The 18,556-nt window shown below is 45.6% G+C and overlaps 4 protein-coding genes across 6 annotated transcripts in view; 3 read left to right on the top strand and 1 right to left on the bottom strand.

Annotated features, from left to right (window-relative positions):
- LOC112140963 (hydroxysteroid 11-beta-dehydrogenase 1-like protein) overlaps positions 1–1,709 on the top strand; it is a gene marked incomplete at its 5' end in the record, with an annotated part of 3,235 nt that extends 1,526 nt beyond the window's left edge. The window contains 2 exons of the mRNA XM_024263997.2: positions 1,224–1,389; positions 1,460–1,709. Coding sequence (XP_024119765.2) covers positions 1,224–1,389; positions 1,460–1,640 — 347 coding nt within the window. The remainder of the gene's footprint in view (positions 1–1,223; positions 1,390–1,459) is intronic.
- Positions 1,710–3,722: 2,013 nt separating this feature from the next.
- On the top strand, positions 3,723–10,037 carry LOC112140960 (spindlin-W). Of its 3 annotated transcripts, none has more exons than XM_024263993.2 (5): positions 3,723–3,865; positions 4,312–4,354; positions 7,038–7,285; positions 7,357–7,590; positions 8,823–9,118. In XM_024263993.2, the coding sequence occupies exons 2-5, from the start codon at positions 4,335–4,337 to the stop codon at positions 9,026–9,028; spliced, it is 708 nt and encodes a 235-aa protein (XP_024119761.1). In that variant the 5' UTR covers positions 3,723–3,865; positions 4,312–4,334; the 3' UTR covers positions 9,029–9,118. The 3 variants fall into 3 exon arrangements, with proteins under 3 accessions (XP_024119761.1, XP_024119763.1, XP_024119762.1); XM_024263995.2 differs by lacking the exon at positions 3,723–3,865 and adding an exon at positions 3,872–4,174; XM_024263994.2 differs by lacking the exon at positions 3,723–3,865 and having other exon boundaries at positions 4,310–4,354; positions 8,823–10,037.
- Positions 10,038–10,108: 71 nt separating this feature from the next.
- On the bottom strand, positions 10,109–12,430 carry micos13 (mitochondrial contact site and cristae organizing system subunit 13). Its single transcript, XM_024263996.2, has 4 exons — positions 12,167–12,430; positions 11,704–11,860; positions 11,531–11,588; positions 10,109–10,390 (listed from the first exon to the last, which is right to left on the bottom strand). The coding sequence occupies exons 1-4, from the start codon at positions 12,193–12,195 to the stop codon at positions 10,293–10,295; spliced, it is 342 nt and encodes a 113-aa protein (XP_024119764.1). The 5' UTR covers positions 12,196–12,430; the 3' UTR covers positions 10,109–10,292.
- Positions 12,431–12,571: 141 nt separating this feature from the next.
- Positions 12,572–17,540, top strand: LOC112140958 (hydroxysteroid 11-beta-dehydrogenase 1-like protein). The gene is made up of 6 exons (XM_024263990.2): positions 12,572–12,765; positions 13,521–13,651; positions 16,013–16,216; positions 16,281–16,374; positions 16,449–16,614; positions 17,075–17,540. Exons 1-6 carry the CDS (start codon positions 12,609–12,611, stop codon positions 17,253–17,255), a joined length of 933 nt encoding a protein of 310 aa, XP_024119758.1. The 5' UTR covers positions 12,572–12,608; the 3' UTR covers positions 17,256–17,540.
- Positions 17,541–18,556: the final 1,016 nt, after the last annotated feature.

Below are 18,556 nucleotides of genomic sequence, written 5' to 3'. Positions count from 1 at the left end.
CACAAGACGATTGGAGAATGTCCGATGGTCAGAGGAAACCACAACAGAACTTCTGGTAAGAACTCTGTTTGGAGGAGAAAGGAGAACATCATCCCCACTGTAAAGCATGGCGGTGGAAACATCATGGTTTGGGCTGTTTTCCACCAAGAGACCAGGACGACTGATCCGTGTAAAGGAAAGAAGGAATGGAACCATGTATGGTCAGATTCTGAGGGAAAACCTCCGTCCATCAGCACTGAAGATGAAACGTAGCTGAGTCTGTCACCATGACAACCAGCCCAAACACTGCCGGGTAATGGACCAAAACATCACTGCTCTAGAGGAGATCTACAGGAGGAATGGACCAAAACATCTCTGCTCTAGAGGAGATCTGATGGAGGAATGGACCAAAACATCTCTGCTCTAGAGGAGATCTGATGGAGGAATGGACCAAAATACCTTCAACAGTTTGTGAAGACCCACAGAAAATGTTTGACTGCCGTCATTACCAACAAATGTTTCATAACAAAGTATTTAGAAGAACTTTTGTTATTGACCAAATACTTATTTTCCACCATAATTTACTAATAATTTTTTTAAAAATGAGACATTGTGATTTTTCTTATTCTGTCTTTCATAGTTGAGGTATTGCTTTGAAGAAAACTACGGGTCTCTTTCATCTTTTTAACTCTTTTACGACCCCCCCCAAAAAAAGTCAACCATTTTTTTTCATGCTGTTTATGACATCGAAATTTAAGGAAAAAAAAGTGAAATTTAATTTTTTTGGTCACTATATGGTGCGCACCAGTCACAAAACAGAAATGTGTATATTTTTACTTCAATTTTCGGGAAATCCATATTTTTAAAACATGTTTTGTAAATGTGCCCCACCATTTGGTTGAGCAGGAAGTGAAAGGGTTAAGTGGGAAACTTCTGCCCCTCTGTACTAATGAACTCCTGCCGCTCTGCAGAAACTATGTCCTAGAAAATGACATTTCTTTTTCTTTTTTTTTACTCTAGATAAGGAGTTCAATCATAATGAAACCAACCTCTGGGAACACTGTGAAAACAGATCAGAAGAGACTTTAACTCCATTTTACTCTAGTTTAATTATTCGCCAACTCTTCATTGGATAAATCAAGTTAAGGACGTAAACTTCTGGAGTTTGATCTCCTGATAGTGAATCAGGTCGTTGTCCTGGACACGCCTCTGGCTTCACTCAGACGTCTCACCTTTCCTCACAGGTAGACTCAGCACTCCCTACGTGGCTCCGTACACTTCGACCAAGTTTGCCCTGAACGGGTTCTTCGGGTCTCTGCATCACGAGCTGGCCATGAAGAAGAGCAACGTGTCCATCTCCATCTGCACGCTGGGGCTCATCGACACGGCGTCCGCCATGAAGCACGTCAGGTTTGTCAGTCCGTAGAACTCCATTTAACTGTGTGAATATGTGGAAAGAAGAAGACTTCCTGTTTTCCAGGGAGTTCTCGGACATGCCGGCGTACCCCGCAGCAGACGCCGCGCTGAACATCATCATCACCGGAGCCACGAGGCAGAGGGAGCTTTTCTACCCCTGGTTCACGCAGCTCATGGCTCTCACCAAAGACTGGTCTCCATCTCTGTCAGATTACATCATCCAGAAGTTCTACAAGACCTCATAACTGCACGGAGAACGTGGACAGACCTGCATGTTCCTCAGATTCAGGACGTCTGTGGAAGACGGACCTCACTCCAACGTCATGTTCTATTGGTGTGTTTATTTACTCTGATTCTATTGTCAGAAATAATCCAGATTTTTGCTCAACAATAAAGATTTGGAAATAAAAGAAAGAAAAATTCATTTTAAATAAATCTAAGATTTTCCTCTGATGCGTTTCCTGCTCCTCCGTTCTTCAGCCAGATAAACGCTGCTTTAAAAGAGTTGTTTTAATGGTTGGAGAAACACCTTCTCTTTATGTTAGACTTGTTTATCAAAAATGAATTAATGACAGTTATGAATTGTTACTAAAGCAAAAATAAATCTTCGTCGAGCTCATGTTTGTTTTTATGTTTCTAGTGGGAAAGACAGACTCTTTAGCTTTTTCAATGTGTTCAGATCTATTTCAAGTCTTCCTTCATTTATCCATAATTACAGCTGATCAATCCCTGAAGTTCAGAAAATAGTTCAAAAGTTCCCCTAGACCAGGAGTCAGCAACCTTTCACAGTAAAAGAGCCTTTTGGCTTCGTTTTCTACTGATCAGAACGTAGAAGGAGCCGCACAGTCTAACTTTAGTCTTTAAGACATTTGGATGACCTTCTTTTTTAATAATAAATATCAATTATGTCTATTTTTGGCACAAACAAAAGCAAAGATATAAAAAGAAACTAGCATCTCTCAAAATGTTAGTATTTGTTTATGTTTAACAGAAGCTCAAATAACTTCTTTTCAAAATAAAAGCTGCTCTGTGCCAAACAGGATCGTCTCAATGCAGCTAATAACCAATGTTGTTCAGCATAAGATAATATGTGCTTTTAACTCATAAAGATCAAACATTTTACCAAAGTTTTCATTCTGTTGGTAGAGTTGAACAAACAAGACGTCTTCAGGTCAACAGGATGTAAAAACCTACAGAGTTTACCATCTATGTGAACCTCAGACATCAGTTTATACATTTAACTAATATAAATTAAATAAATTCTAATTTAGTAATCCTTACTTTAAAAAAATGGCATTTTATTTTTCTTATATTTATGTTTGTTCTTTTCCCTCTTTGTCCTCAGCAGTCTTACACTGCTGGGTTTGGTTATTTTAGTTTGGGGTTGGTAGTCTTGGTTTGTGGGCTTTGTTTATTTGTTTTCTTTAGGGGAGCTGCTGACTCAGACGGTCGACATGGCGGGGTCAGCAGTCTCATGACTTATTTTATGTTTGGACAAGGATCCACCATGGAGAGATGAAGGACCGACGTGTGGCTCTCGAGCTGCAGGTTGCAGACCTCTGGTCTTTACAGACTAGAAATCATTTGTTTACTCAGATGTCACATTGAAAAGTCCTGCTGTGTAGAAGTTTACTGAGGAATTCAACGCTCTGACAGTCTAAATCAGGGCTGGACGAACCGTTTGATCCATGGGCCACAAAGGGCTGAAAGACGTGACAGAAGGACCGAACCATGAGTCACGTTAATCTACTTTAAGGAGAAACCAACATGGAATCTGGACAAAAACATGCTTTAATTAAAAAAAAAAAACTATATAAATATACATTTTAAAAGTGAAGATTTTTTTGTTTTTTTGTCAAAACTGTGGCTTTTGTTCTCATTTTAGTGCCAATTGCACCAACGAGTTAATGTTCTACAGGGAAAAAGACAAACGTTTAAAAAAAGTTTTGATTAATGACTGAAAAAATACGTTTTGACTCAGAAAACAGACATGAACTTCAGAAAAACAATGAATCTTTAAAGTAAACGGTAACGCTCTGGCACCGTCTGCTGGAATCTGCTCTACATGCATTTTATTGTTTTCTACCTCTTTTTGTATTACTTTATTAATAAACATGAGTTACGTGATGTGTAAATACAGACAATAAATACAAAAGTCAAATAGAATTTATTTTCTTTTATTTTTTATTTCAGTTTTTATAAATAAAAGTATGTGTATAATGTGTGAAACAAAGAAAACAGACAAACCGGTAAAGTGAAAGATATGACTTCAATACCCACAATTCCACGCGCGCGCCTGATTACGTTAGTTTCGACTCCCATAGCAACCGAAGTCCTGATGGGAATTGTAGTTTCATATGATGTATGTGTTTTCCGCAGGTTTCGCGAGACTTCCAGCGGCGGGTCCCGTCGCTGTGCGGTAACGTTTGTCCACCGACACACCGGGAGCAGAGATGAGCGCAGACTGAAGGTAAATAAACGGTGTTCCCTCCGGAGGAGCGGGGGACCGTGAAGGAACCGCCGCCGGTTGTAGGTCGCGGCGGACATGTTGACGGCCTCCGTTTCCGAGAGCCAACAACATCTGCATTCGGAGGGAAACCGGACAGATGACGTTAATCTGCTGTAGTGGATGAACCGAGCCCGGGAAGAGCGGGCTGCCGCTGCAGTTGTTGGTTCATCATGTCGGACATGTTTGATTTTTTACTAGGAATCTTCCTCTGGGCGGGAAACTCGGGTTTCTCCGCCTCAGAGTAACGACGACAGTCCCGGACTGTTTACGGTAACCGTAAATACCTGTGACCTCTGCATTTTTCTCACCGTCTGAGATGACGTCGCTGCCTGCCGCTGATTGGTCGTTTGAGGTGTCAGTCCCGCGCTGACGTAGGCAGTGACGTTTCCCTGTGTTTCCTCCCGCAGTTACCCGCTGAACACCTGGAGGCATGTCCAAGAAAAGGGGCAGGTACGTTGCGACAGGGCGGGAATGTCACGTGATGCTGCTTCATGAAGCCCTCACTGCTTCACTGATGCTTCAGTCACTAGAAACTGTCGTCTGGTCAGAATGTATGATGTAAACGGTGCAGAAATCCTCCGGAAAATCCATTAATCTGACATCCAAATGTGATTACACCAAAAAGATGCTCATTTCTAACATTAACATACAAACAAAATAATATAAATAAACACTTGGGGAATATTTTAGATACATTTACCAAATCAATCAATCAAGATATCAATCCCACCGGGGGAAATCCAAGTCTGACAGTCAGGGATTGGCACTCCAGGCCTCGAGGGCCACAGTGTCTGCAGGGTTTCCACCTTTAATGACTGATTACCTGGTTCAGATGTGTCCAGCCAATTAGAACACACCAGAGCCTTTCATGTTGAAAAACCACCAGGAATGCGAGCCTCGAGGCCTGGAGTTGCTCGTCCCTGCTTCTAGGGGTGTCCAAATTCAGTCCTCAAGGCCTCTTGCTCAATATCCCGACATTCTGATTGATGTGCTGTTGATTACCTGGATCAGGTGTGTTTAGCCAATGAGGAGGTTCAATTACAGGTTGGTTGGAAAACATGCAGGACGCCGGCCCTCGAGGCCTGGATTTGGACTCCCCTGGTTAATCTATAATGTCAGATCTCTGATGTTAACTTTAACAAAAAAAAAAACCTCAATGAAAATAGAGGGCGTGGCCTGTTGGTGAGGTGCACAGCAGGTGGGATTTTCAAACAATGAGTTATATATCGCTAGAGGTGACATGCTAGCTTGTTGCGTATGCAAATTTGGACGCCATCTTGGAATGGTATAGATGTCTGTTTACTGCTGTGTTACAATTGTACAAACAGAGCTAGAAAAACTAGAATGGGACTTCTCACTGGTAAATGATTGCTGTCAGCTGATGAAGGACGACTTCTAGAAAACATTTGAACAAGATCTAGTGAGTTTACGCTCAATAGTGAACGTTTAGGATGATCTTGTAGTCGATTCAAAGTCAATGGCAGCTTTAGACTTCTCACTGGTTCCAGGTCTTCTGGCAGGACCACCGATCTTTTAGTTTTATGGAGGATGATGGTGGTATAGTTAAAGTCAGCCAAAGTCCCACTATTTCTCACGCACCTCAGTGTGTGAAATTTGTTCTCTGCATTTGACCCCTCCCCTGGGGGAGCGGTGAGCTGCAGACACAGCCGCGGTCGGGAAACATTTGGTGGTTTAACCCTCCAGTCCGACTCCTTAGTGCTGAGTGTCCAGCAGGGAGGAACTGGGTCCATTTTTAGAGTCTTTGGTCTGACTCGGGATTTGAACCCACGACCTTCCACTCTCACGGCGGACACTCTACCACAAGGTCACTGAGCTGGTGGTATTTGTATGTGTGTTAGACCTCAGATCAGGTCAGACGACCTGCTGGTAATCGGATTACTAAGAGGAGAGAAATAAACTAACCAGGGTTTCCTCAGTAGTGACGAGGGACGAGTCCATCAGCGCTGAACCTCCGTCTGGTGGGCGGACCGGGACATGTCATATGAAAGACCGCCTCCCCGCTGTCGTGTTGGTCCCCGAGTCTTTCTGATCGAGGCTGGGTGGATCCAGCCCAGCATCACCACCACGCCGGATGGATTTACCCCGCGGCGCTGCGATCGGCTCCGGCTGTATAATAAGTCCCGCCCCGGTCAGCCGTGTGACCGTGTCACACTGAGCTGGAGTCACGCGGACCGGCTCATGAATAACAGGCGCTAGCGGTCTACGGCGATGTTGGCGACCCACCGATCCGTCTATAAACACAGACCGAGGAGTCCAACTGTTTGTGTAAATGTTGGTCTGTGTGTAGATTAGAATAAAATCACAACCATGCATCAGGTGTGCTTTGGGTTTCCTATATAATATTTATTAAAAAGTTTAAATGTCGTTAAATTGCTGCAACATTATTACCATGACCTGGGAATTATTTTTCTGATGATCAGAGTTTTTCCTTTTTAAAATCGGACCAAAACGAATCATTTTATGGTCATTTTACTGGTTCTGCTAAACCGTGTCTCTTTGTTTTTGTACCGGTCCAATATGGCGTCGCTCTTTACGTATCTTGGACGATAGTAAAGCCCGCGTGTCATCTCTAGTGAAGCTCTGTTTTCACCAATCTACTGTATTTGATATGAAGGTTCTAGAACAGCGACAGGCAACTCCAGGCCTCGAGGGCCGTACTCCTCCATGTTTTCCAACATACCTGCTCTGGTATGTTCCAATTGGCTGGACACACCTGGACCAGGTAATCAGTCATAAGCATGGCTTGGAGACCTGGAAATCATGCAGACACTGCGGGCCTCGAGGCCTGGAGTTCCCTATTCCTGTTCTAGATTTATCCAGAACTGAGGGGGGGTCCTGTGGTTCACTCAGGTCAAGATCAGATCATCCGGACCTGATGAGAAGAACTTCCCTTTGACCCGTAGAACCAGGAGAATCAGTGAAAACGTGGAGCAGTCTGCGGGCTGGTCATGTGACCACAGAGCATGTAGAGAAGCATCGAAGTCGTTCTGTGTTTTTGTTAAAACCGCTTCAACGGCGTGAAGAGTTTCTAGAACCCGAGGCTCCAGGTCAGAACGCTGAGCTGCTATTGGCCGACCGCTCTCTGACCTGCGCTCCGACCCGACTCGTGCAGGAAGCGCAGCAGCGGGGAACTGAGCGAGACGCCGCCTCTGGACCCCAGCTGCATCCTGGGCCTGCGCATCCAGCACAACTGGCGAGAGCGCGGGAACCACAGCAAGTGGAAAGGAACGGTGCTGGACCGGCTGAGCGTCAGCCCCTCCCTCTTCATGGTGAAGTACGACGGCTTCGACTGCGTCTACGGCATCGAGCTCTTCAAAGACGAGCGGGTCTCCAACCTGCAGGTCCTACCGGAACAAGTCGGTGAGTCCGCGGCGCCGTTTCCTGCCCGGTTCGGCGTCTGCGGCCGTCTGAGGTGTCGAGTGTCTCCACAGTGAACAACAAGATCAAGATGCCCCTCGGGGTGGAGGAGCTGGTGGGCAAAGCGGTGGAGCATCTGTTCGAGAAGGAGGATGGAGAGAAGAACGAGTGGAGAGGGATGGTTCTGTCCAGAGCGCCCGTCATGACCAACTGGTACTACATCACGTACGAGAAGGACCCGGTTCTGTACATGTACCAGCTGTGGGACGACTACGCCGAAGGAGACCTGAGGATCCTACCTGAAGCAGGTACGCCGCACAAACCTTTCAAGTTCTGATCCAATCCTTCTCTGAGCCGTGACGGAACCGGCGTGTTTAACGAAGCTGATTCAGTCGTCGTGTTTCAGACGGATTTTTGTCCAAAACAAGAAGAAAAAACGTAAACGTTTAGAAAAACCCAGAAATAACCAGACTTACCTGACAGGTGTGGAAACTTCTGAGATCTTCTTCACACTGGTGTTATTTATGCGTTTAGATCTGGGGTCTCCAACCCCGATCCTCAAGGGCTACCGGCTGATTGATCTGCAGCTGACTCTGCTTCAGGAGATGCTGGTCAGCTGGATTGAATCAGCCCAGTTTCTGGTTGACTGAACACACCTGATCCAGGTGAGCAGCCATTACTGAGCAAGCAGCCGGTAGCCCTTGAGGATCGGGGTTGGAGACCCCAGATGTAGATCTCATCAGCAGGTGTGGTTACAAAATGACCTCGATCAGATCAAAGATCAGATATAAACCGTGTACTTGACCTGATTAGAACAAACGTTTACCTGTTTGTTTGGAATCAATCATTCGGACGTTCTCACGAGTGTCTGAGATACAGGAAACGGCTGTAGAAGAAGAAATAATGACTTCCTTTGGAAACAAAGATGCTGCATAGAAAGAGATGATCTTCTGAGCCAGCTTTTATTCATAATAATAATATTTCAAACTAGGCGTGTAACGATCACAAGCCACGGTTCAGGAACGCACGTGTACCGCTGACCACCCCCACCCCCCCATCCCCTGTGCACTCGCAGTATTCATATCATTTGTCCGTTCACATCGAATGCTCTTTGAGTCAAATTCATGTAAATCATCTGTGTTTTAACAAGCACTAAAGTAGCTGCTGGACAGTTCTCCAAAACTGTTGGACTGAAGCTCCCGCCGCGTGTGGGAGGAGCTTCTGTCAAAGCAGAATAAAAGCATCCGTACACGTCTCCATGTCCGGATTCAGACAATCTCCCGGATAGGATCCGCCACAGCAGCAGCTGCTGCTAACAGGAACGCGCCGTCGGGGGACCAGCGTACGGCAAGCCGAAGGGATCATAAATCCCCAGGAAAGGCGGATAACGATTATTTTAAATATTTAAAAGTTCTCAGAGATTTCTGTCATCTCCTCAGTGGGATTACAGCCTCTCATCCTCAGAAAATAGAAAACAGACGTTTGTCAGCGTCAGACCGTCGGAGGAGCGTTTCTTCTGACCTTCTCTGTCGTCCCTCAGAAAACAAACACCTGCTGCCGGCGGACCGGAAACCCGGAGAGGAGACGGAGAGTCTGGTGGGGAAGCAGGTGGAGTACGTCACCGACAAAGGCGTGAAGAGGACGGGGTTGGTCATTTACCAGGTTCCCGCCAAGCCCTCCGTGTACTACATCAAGTACGACGATGACTTTCACATTCACGTTTATGACCTGGTCAAGACCAACTGAGCGGACGGACACTTCAGGTCAGCTCCTGCTGTTCCAGCCGTTCCAGCTGACACCTTTTACTGTTTCAAAGAGTGCACGCAGCCGTGCACGGCTGCACAAGCTCTGTTAAACTTGCTTTTCTTCGTCTGTGAGGCTCTGCGTTCTTCAGAAGCTCCGTTTCAGCTCGCCGTTTTCAGTTGTGGTTTCTTTGCTTTCGTCGTTCATGGAATAAATTCTGCACTTTTTTGTGGCTTTTGAAAAGACACGAGCTCTGAATCAAAGCCCCCCCCCACAACCCTGGTGATAGATGGTCATTACCCTCGTATTCTCCAAACCTGACACGCGTCGCTCTGATTCGTGAAGCTGCGTTTGGATCTGACGAGCTTCTCGCCGGCGTGCGGCGGCACACGGAGCCGACGCCCATCTGCGCCCCACATGAATGTGAACATGCACATCATCAAAGTGCCTTCTGGCCCGTCAGAACCGGTCTGAAAGCCGCACGACGGCGTCAGGAAAAGCTGCGCCGCTAGTTTGATGGAAATGCATCTTATCGGTTGTATTCTCTCACTGTCGTATTGTGAGGAGCACTTTATTGTGTAACGTTTACATATTCAAGTAAAGGAGGAACTCGATTCCTAGAGTAGACACTTTCTTTTGTTTGAAAAAATGCTTTAAATGAAGAAAGGAGAGCGTGCTGCACATTCTCTAAAGGATCATCACAGCTTCTGTCGTAACCATGGCAACCTAACACAGCAGAAACGTCCTCGTGTTCTTACATCTGCTTGCAGAAGTGATTTCATTAACCCAAACTGTAGTTCTTTACTTCTGGATCTCTCCTCAAATTGCATGAAACAGTGAAAGAGTGCCTAAAGTTTAGAGACTTTATTTCTACATGTGGAGACAGATTTGAATCAGAACAGACACTACGGATCAGAGCCGGGAGCCCTGGAGGTTCTGGCTGACGCTCAGCGAACGCTTTGGTTTCCTCTGTTTTGTGTCAATGTTATGGAACAATAAAGTTTTTTGTGCATTTGACGGTGTGTTTTTTTCAGAGAGCAGAACATTTACAACTTCTGAACATTTAGACTGAGAACAAACTGCTGATTTAAATAAGCGGCTTTACTCAAAGAAAAGCTTCATCTCAGATTCATCACAGTCTTCATCACATGCCTCGGCGGCTGAAACATGAGTGATGTTACCATCGTCCTGCTCTGGGAGGGAGGAGGCGATCTGAGCCGTCCAGTGCAAAAGTCAAACTAACACAGGGGGTCATGGGGGGTCCAGTTCACTTGAGGAGCTCCCTCACATACTGAACCCCCTGAGTCGTCATTTCTCCTGCTTTGGTTGGAGCTTCAGAGAGCCTGGAAATGGACCACCGCACTCCTGCAGGGAGAAAACTGTTTTCAGGTTTCATGAGACCAACTTCAGCGAAACTGAATCAAGACGCAAACCAGAGCGGCTGCAGGTCCTTAAAACTCTTGATTTGACTGAACTGAAAAATCGTCTTAATCCTCTAACTGCGGCTTATTGTCTTTCACGGAGCCCTAAAGGGACATCGAAGTTTAAAAAATTAATCAATTGAAGTAAAAAACTTTGGTTTTTCTCCCAAAAAGTTTCCGATTAGTAACTGGTGAGCACCAGTTACTAATCTGAAACTTTTTGGTTTAACTTTTTTTTTAAAGAAAAAAAAACCTTCTGGCTAAAATCTGGAGCAGATCTGTTTTTCTAGAAATGGAAGTAAAGAAAATCCTAGTTACTAACTGGTGCACATCAGTTACTATCCAGATTTTCTTTTACTTTAATCTTTAGGAAAAATAATGTTTTTTCTGTTAGTTTCTGGTGTGCATCAGTTAGAATAATTTTGACTTCAATTTCTTTGAAAAGTTTTGTCCTCAGGGTCCCTTTAGGGCTCCGTACCTTGGGGAGTAACACACACAATCACATGTTTTCCCACCGTTTGCTGGCCAGGCAGTTAAAGGGTTAAGAGTCCCACTTTCTCCAAATCGATCCCAGAGGAATTTTCATGATCATGATGTCATTTTTAGCCTAAAGCATAAAACCTGGGTCGTTTTCTTGGAGGTATTTTCTGCAGAGCGGCAGGAGTTCATGTGGGATCGTTGGTGCGGAGTGATCCCACTTCCCATCATCCATCTGTTTACACTCCTAATTTCTGGTTTCATTTTTTCTCCTCAACCGATGTGACTTCCTGTCTCTAAAATAAAAGAAAAGCATTTCTAGGATGCGTGATGTCATAAGGTCAACTGGCGGTAAACTGTTTAACCTCAGCTGGCTAATGCGCTCATGCTCGTGGAAACCCATTAGCAGTAAACTGGACTTGAAACTTTGGATTCATAGTGACTGAATCTCATGTGTAGAGAAAAACTGCAGACTCCAGCTGTTTCTTTATCTCTGTACGCACGGCATTAAATTAGATTTGAGTGTTCACTAAAACACGTTACATCTAACTTCTGAAAGACAAACTGCATCTCTGTTGGAGCCAAAAGAATGTCTGTCAGCTCTTACCAGAGTTCCAGGCCTGGACCGGAGAGAATTCGATGTTCGGGATGGTTGGAAGCTGAGTCTGATGATGGAGACATGAAGAGATGCATTCATGAGGAGGGCTGACTCCAACCGTCCTCTTCACCCTCAGGAGGAGGACCACACAAACACAAGGAGGTCTCACTCCCCAGTCATACCTGCAGGCCGAAGTACTTCATCCACTCCTCGATGGCGGGGGGGACCGCGGCTCTGGCCTTCTGCAGGGCCTCGGAGCCCTGCTCGCTGCCCCCCAGCAGCCCGGAGTCGTAGGCCACGTACACGGCCCCTCCCGCTATGCCCACCTTAGTGGCGAGTCTGCAGGTGAGCAGAGCGTCATCAAAGATCGTTGAGACGGGGATGAACACACCACCAAATATCAGGAGTTTGACGTTAGAAAGCTGTCAGCACGCGCGCAGCTAAAACTGAGCAATCTAATAAACAATCAACCGTCTGTGGACACACATACACAGAAAACAACAAATATTTGAAATGAAGGAGTTTTCTAAATAAGAACACGAAACAAACGAACTTGTGTTAGCTTCGGCTAGCTAGCTAGCTAGTCGGCTAATCCCGCATTTCGCATCACCTCTGCGAACTTTTACAGAATAAAATGATACTAACTTGACTACAGGCAAAAGCTTTGCCGCCATGACCCACAGCTGACCGATTGATCCCCGAAGTCCGGACAGTGATCGATAGTTTCTGAAAGGAGTCAAACTCAGCAGCTGCACTGAAGGGCAAGCCGGAGTCTGTCCTGTCAACCACGCCTGTGTTAATAAAGTTAGAGGAAAGCTGACTCCGCTTCAAAGCAACACTTTCGTCCCTCCTCACTTTATCACGTAAAAAATAAAAACAAAACTCTTTAAATCACTGGTAAATATTTGTATTAATATAAGAGAGTTTAAAAATAAGCTGAAAAAGGAAAACGTGTTTTTTTAAAGGGGGCGTGTCTATTGTGAAGTTCACGCCCAAAACGCAGAAAAAACGTGGAACCGGGGCGTTCCTCGCATGTACTGGATTCAGTGGCACCTCCTTGAACTTCACTGGAACCAGTGTTGGGTAAATGCAGCTGTTATGTAACTCAGATCAGCACAACCACACAAACTCAGCAGTCAGATCAGCTGCAGGTTTTACTGAAATGGCTCTAACTAAAGTCCTGATCGTCAGTTTGTGTGTTCTTTATGTGGCTGTCAAATGGACTTCTCCCACTTTTGATCCAGGTGAGCAGAAATCTGATTTATTTCTTTAGCTCTTCTTATCTTTAGGGGTTTGTTTGGAGCTCAGGGTGGATACTGACATTCAGGAACGTGCACGTGCTCCTGCATTCTGCAGACGGTCTGTTTGTTTCTTGCTTTTTTACTTTGTGAGGTTTTTAGATATAAATGTTTGCTGCTCATGTGCCATTTCCTGTTTTTATTCATGCATTTGGAGTTATCTACCATTCACAGATCTGTGCACTATGGCAACATAACAAGGACAATAAAGATAACCTGACCTCAGAGACAGCTCTCATGGAGGTTCATGTCTTTTCTTGCAGCTTCAGCAGGAGATTCAGGTTCTTTGTTCGAACATGTTGATAGGATGAGAAGGTGAACATTTCTGCTCTGAACGGATTCATCTGAGCACAATAACGTCACTGAAGGTTCACTCTCCCTCTGGGAAACGGTTCGATTCTGCTTCTGCACACGTGACCGACAGCTTTCACGCAGACATCCGTTCAGTCGGTTTTCCTCTGGTAATACCAGCGTCCGTAACAACTGTAACACTCCAGCTCAACCAGAGCTCAGGGTCAGAGGTCAAGAGGTCTGCTCTGACAGTACAGGAGGTTCTGGAGCAGCTATCTTTTTATGGTGCAGTTGTACACGCTGAATGAGTGCGGTCGGATCTTTGCACACTTGTGTCATCACATATGTGAGGACCTGTTGTTATCAGTGGAAACATTCAAAGGTACAAAAAACGGCTGAATTCCTCCCAGAGACGCTCAGAGGCGCCAGAGTTCTGGTGACGGGGGCCAGCACCGGCATCGGGGAGCAGATGGCCTATCACTACGCTCGCTTCGGAGCCCAGATCGTCATCACAGCGCGGAGGGAGAAGGTCCTGCAGCAGGTCAGTGAGCTTCATCACAGGAGCCGTAACATGTAGGAGATGACGCCCGACGAGGAGTCCAGGCATCACAAACGGGAGGAAGACGGCTGTTCCTGCTTCGCCAAAAACCTCTGATACTGGACTCCCCAAAAGGCCTGATTCTATGGAGCTAAATTAGGGCCAATATTATTTGAAACCCAAATAAAACAAATTGAAAAAAACTAAACCTAATGATTTGAAGCTTCAAATGTTCTGCTATTTTTATTAGGTTTCAAAACTCACTCGTTCATTCATCTTCTTGGCCTCTTTGTCCCTTTCAGGGTCGCGGGGCGCCGGAGCCTCAGAGTTTCAATTTCAAGTTCTTTTTGAAGTTTTGAATCTTTTCTTCTCTTTTTTTATTTTCAAATCTGAAAATTTCAGAATCGAAAATGAAAGAAATGAAAGTTTTGTAATGACATTTTGAGTTTTGAAACTTAAAAAAGGAACATTTGAAGCAGAAAATAATTACGTTTATTTTAGAATAACAAAAAGTTTCAGACATCTTCCTTTTTTTGGCCAAACACCAACATTTTTTTGAAAATTTTTTTTGGGTTTCAAATAATATTGGCCCCAATTTAGCTCCATATAATCCCACTTACAAAAGAAATCATATTAAATCAAATGTTTTCACCTTTCGGCGTTTCCCATCAAGGGTCGCCAAAGTGGATCCGTTTTCACGGATCAGACATTCGGTTTGCCAGTTTCACGCCGGTGTCCTTCATGACATAACCTGGGATTTCATCCGGGCTGGGGACCGGAGCAGGGACGCCCAGCGCCCCTAACAGTACTTTCATTTTTTAACCTAGAAGTTGTTTTTCACAAGAAGGAGTCTGTTTGATTCACGTTTACATGGTAACAGTGTCGCTCGGCTGCAGCTGTTGTGTGAGGACAAACCAGAGATTAAAACGCTAAACGTCATGTTACGATCCACCATGACAATTTTTTATTAAAAAAAACGTTCTCAGTAGTATTTTAATTGTGATTATGATATTTTAAACCAAAATCACACAAACTAAATGTCTTAAAAAGCCTTTTTTCATGTTGATCTGAAGCCTCCTTTAGTAAATTCTCCTCTGGGGGGGCGTGGCTTCACGGCACACACCGCCCCCTCCCCGGCTGATTATGGTCGATTATGATTTCCAGAAACGATTCGATTCTCAAGAGCCTGAATTAATTAAATTCCAATGTTTTTCGATTCTTTTTCAAGAAAGAATCAATTCAATAAATTTCTCAATTCTTTCTTCAATTTAATTCAACTTTCAGTTTACACATTTTGACACATTTGTTTAGAAATACATGAATAATCTACTACATGTTTTGAATATATTTACATGAATCTGATCCAGTTCACATACTGTGTAATAATGAGATTGTTAATATCATACAGTTACATGGATTCTCCAAAGGAGAACTAGGTGGCGATCACGCTGCAGCATTACACATTATTCCAGAAGAAGAAGAAAGTCTGAACAAAAAACGACGTTTACACCACAAATACTTACTTTAAAAACATTTCCTTAAAGGAGTTTGGAAAATTCGTACCTGTGAGTTTACAAAGATGTTCATTTAGTCAGAATGTGTGTTTAGGTCGACCTAGCGTTAGCATTAGCCGTCCTATGGAAATTCCATTATACGTTAGCATCAAGCTAGCAGACTTCAGCTTTATGTGCTAAATCGATCTGTATTTTTATGAATCGATTATTGATTTGTTAAGCTTAAACAGATTTAATCATTTACGAGGAAAGTTCTCCTCTTCTGCTCGTTTTTGTCCCGATGATGAAGCTAAAGTTTGTTCCAAAGAAACAGTCGTTTCCTTGATCACTTTGATTGAAGAAAAATCCAACATTAACTCTGATCATGTGGATCAATAAACAAACGATTTACTTTATTCATTAATCATAACATTGGTCATAAACTAGGGCTGTCGTTGTTAACACGTTATTAATTTGAATAAATTAAGGTGTTAATATTTATTAAGGCTAACGATCTTCTGCTCTGTTGATAATTGAAGTGATAATGCTCACTTCGTCTGGCATTATCCTGCTTATAATATGGTCACTCACAAAAAAATATTCGATCGATTTTTAACACTTTATTCTTGTTTGTTTTTTGTTAGATCGTTTTTTCACATCGTATTTCATTCTTAGAGCGGCCCGTTGTCACGACTCATTGATGTCCACTGTCACTTTGTAAAGCAGCCAATCAGGACCCAGGATTCGCCTGGACCTTAAGATAAGCGTGTACATTTATATATGTCGACGTTGTCACATGAAGCCTCAGTTGTTGTCAGGATTCTTCAGGATTTCAGACGCTGATCCTGTTTGATCGCTGTCGGTCTCTCAGGTGGTGGAGGAGTGTCTCCGTCTGGGGGCTCAGAAAGCGGTTTCCATAGCAGCAGACATGAGCACGGACTCAGACCCGGACAGGGTGGTGGATTCTGCTCTGGAGACCCTGGGAGGTCTGGACTTCCTGGTTCTGAACCACATCGGCTCCATCGACCTCAAGATGTGGGATGGAGATCATAAAGAGGTCCAGCAGCTCATGAAGGTGAGTGAGCGCCTGGGGGGCCGTGGGGGCCGGGGGGCCGTCCTGATGTTGTGTCTGTGTGAAGATCAACTTCCACAGCTACGTCCAGATGGCTGGGAGAGCTCTGCCCTTCCTGGAGCAGACCAGAGGAGCTTTGGTGGTCGTCTCTTCTTTATGCGGTAAACACATTTCTCACATTTAAACCCTCCGTCGGTCCCGGAGCTTCACTCAGACGTCTCACCTTTTCTCACAGGTAGACTCAGCACTCCCTACGTGGCTCCGTACACTTCGACCAAGTTTGCCCTGAACGGGTTCTTCGGGTCTCTGCATCACGAGCTGGCCATGAAGAAGAGCAACGTGTCCATCTCCATCTGCACGCTGGGGCTCATCGACACGGCGTCCGCCATGGAGAAAGTCAGGTATGTGTGCGGCGGCAGCGAGGGGAGGAGGGGGGGTAACATACCAGCCAGCAGATGGGCAGAAATGTGGACCCCAAATGGGTTTGGGTTTCTACGGTGGCCCCACCTGTGACACTCAGTGGGTTAGCTCGCTACGCTATCCAGCCGCCTGATGGACAGCGGAGGTCGCTAGCTCAATACATGCTAGCTCGCTGTACAGAAGCTCACTAGCATGCTACAGCAGAGGTCGGCAGCATGTTACTGCAGAGCTAACTAGCATGCTGCGCCTTCCACCGGTCGGCAGGCTAGCGTATCGAGCTAACCCACTGAATCCCCACTGTGGTCAAACACAGGTGGGCCACCACAGACACTGCAGACAAACCCACCTGGACCCACGTTCTCTGCCCTCTTTTAAACCACGTGGGGCCTCCTGGCCTGGCTGGCTGGGATTCACATTCTTCCCTGTTCTTCTGCCTCCCAGAGAGTTCTCGGACATGCCGGCGTACCCCGCAGCAGACGCCGCGCTGAACATCATCATCACCGGAGCCACGAGGCAGAGGGAGCTTTTCTACCCCTGGTTCACGCAGCTCATGGCTCTCACCAAAGACTGGTCTCCATCTCTGTCAGATTACATCATCCAGAAGTTCTACAAGACCTCATAACTGCACGGAGAACGTGGACAGACCTGCATGTTCCTCAGATTCAGGACGTTCCTCCAAAGTGAGGTCCTCCTGTGTGGCTCCTCCATGAACTCATTCGTCTGTTTCTCTTTAGACCATCTGAACGTTAAAACTACATCCTTTTGTAACTGCTGGATGGTTTTAGTTCCTAAAGAAATGTTGGGGATGTTTTCATGTTTCTCCTGCTGTTGCAGACAGAGTCCACATGGGGGCAGCAGAGTCAAAGCTGAAGCCCCCGATCTGAAATAAAGATCCAAACTGATCCACTTCCTGTGCTCTGTTTCCTGAAAGGTAAATTATTCAACCACCCTTTCGTATGCCCCCCCCCTTAGTTTTGTTGCGTTTACTCTCAAAGTTTCCTCAGAAGGAGACTCAGTTCTTCTTGTGAGGAACTTTTGTCCATCAATCCCAAAGGACCGCGGATCTGCTGGCTGGGTCCATCTGCTGCTGTCCATGGAAGATGTCTGAACTGTCCTTGTTGGGTCAGTCGGTGGACGTTGGCAGAACTCTGAGCTGCAGCGTTTCTCCTCCTTTTGTCTCCTCGTCACACCGGGGAGGAAAGCAGCCCACAGACTGCAACACCTGCAACAGATCAGTGCTGCTAAAGCTGGGTGATGGATCCTCTCAGCGGCGCCTCTCCAGCACGCCAACGACCACGCACACACGGAAAAGAGGATAAAACCTCTGAAAACATTCTTCTTCAACGTTCCAAGTGAAGCTCCGATCACGTGACGTTCCTCATCAGAGAAGCTCCTCTGACACCAAACAGCAGAAGAGCTTCAGCTTCACCCTGAAGTTTGCTAAGAACGTCACGTTTCAGATTTCTTCTTCTCTTTAAGGAAGCAGCCGTTGATCTGTCGCGGTGTCTGATTCAGTTATCTGCCTTAATGTTGAGCATCAGATCAAACATCACTAAAATGGAAGAGGGGAATCAAACGTCTGGGCGTCAGAGAGGGCAGAGATGACCTCTGACCTCCCTCAACAGGGTCAGGGGAGGGGGGAGGGGCAGGACATGAAGACAGCAGTCTGTGGAACCGGACTGAAGGTGGCGCTAAAGGACGTCGGCGAGTGAACTCCAGAGACCGCCGCTCAGTCACATCCAGACTGGCCCCTCCCTCCTGAATGGAGAAAACAGACCAAAGACCACAAAGACGCAACACGGACATCTGCCTGACCCCCCATGAAGACACGCTCCCCACCCTGGAACATGAATTAACAACAAACACGGGTCAGCAGGACGGAGGTCTGCTCTGAGTCACACCTTAACACAACGGCAACAGGAA

Source organism: Oryzias melastigma, linkage group LG15 (genome assembly GCF_002922805.2).
Source record: "Oryzias melastigma strain HK-1 linkage group LG15, ASM292280v2, whole genome shotgun sequence".
NCBI lineage: Eukaryota > Metazoa > Chordata > Actinopteri > Beloniformes > Adrianichthyidae > Oryzias > Oryzias melastigma.
Note: the sequence above shows the minus strand (reverse complement) of the source record. Positions and strands in the feature narration are given on the sequence as shown.

Bases quoted from the DNA above. Each gene is read 5' to 3' on its own strand.
- LOC112140958 (XM_024263990.2), top strand. From the start codon at position 12,609: ATGCAGCTGTTATGTAACTCAGATCAGCACAACCACACAAACTCAGCA. The intron at 12,766-13,520 runs GTGAGCAGAAAT...AATTCCTCCCAG, and splicing joins TTCTCCCACTTTTGATCCAG to AGACGCTCAGAGGCGCCAGA. The intron at 16,615-17,074 runs GTATGTGTGCGG...TCTGCCTCCCAG, and splicing joins TCCGCCATGGAGAAAGTCAG to AGAGTTCTCGGACATGCCGG.
- micos13 (XM_024263996.2), bottom strand. From the start codon at position 12,195: ATGGCGGCAAAGCTTTTGCCTGTAGTCAA. The intron at 11,861-12,166 runs GTTAGTATCATT...GCTCACCTGCAG, and splicing joins AAGCTTTTGCCTGTAGTCAA to ACTCGCCACTAAGGTGGGCA. The intron at 11,589-11,703 runs GTATGACTGGGG...CTCCATCATCAG, and splicing joins TGAAGTACTTCGGCCTGCAG to ACTCAGCTTCCAACCATCCC.
- LOC112140960 (XM_024263994.2), top strand. From the start codon at position 4,335: ATGTCCAAGAAAAGGGGCAG. The intron at 7,286-7,356 runs GTGAGTCCGCGG...GTGTCTCCACAG, and splicing joins GGTCCTACCGGAACAAGTCG to TGAACAACAAGATCAAGATG. The intron at 7,591-8,822 runs GTACGCCGCACA...GTCGTCCCTCAG, and splicing joins GAGGATCCTACCTGAAGCAG to AAAACAAACACCTGCTGCCG.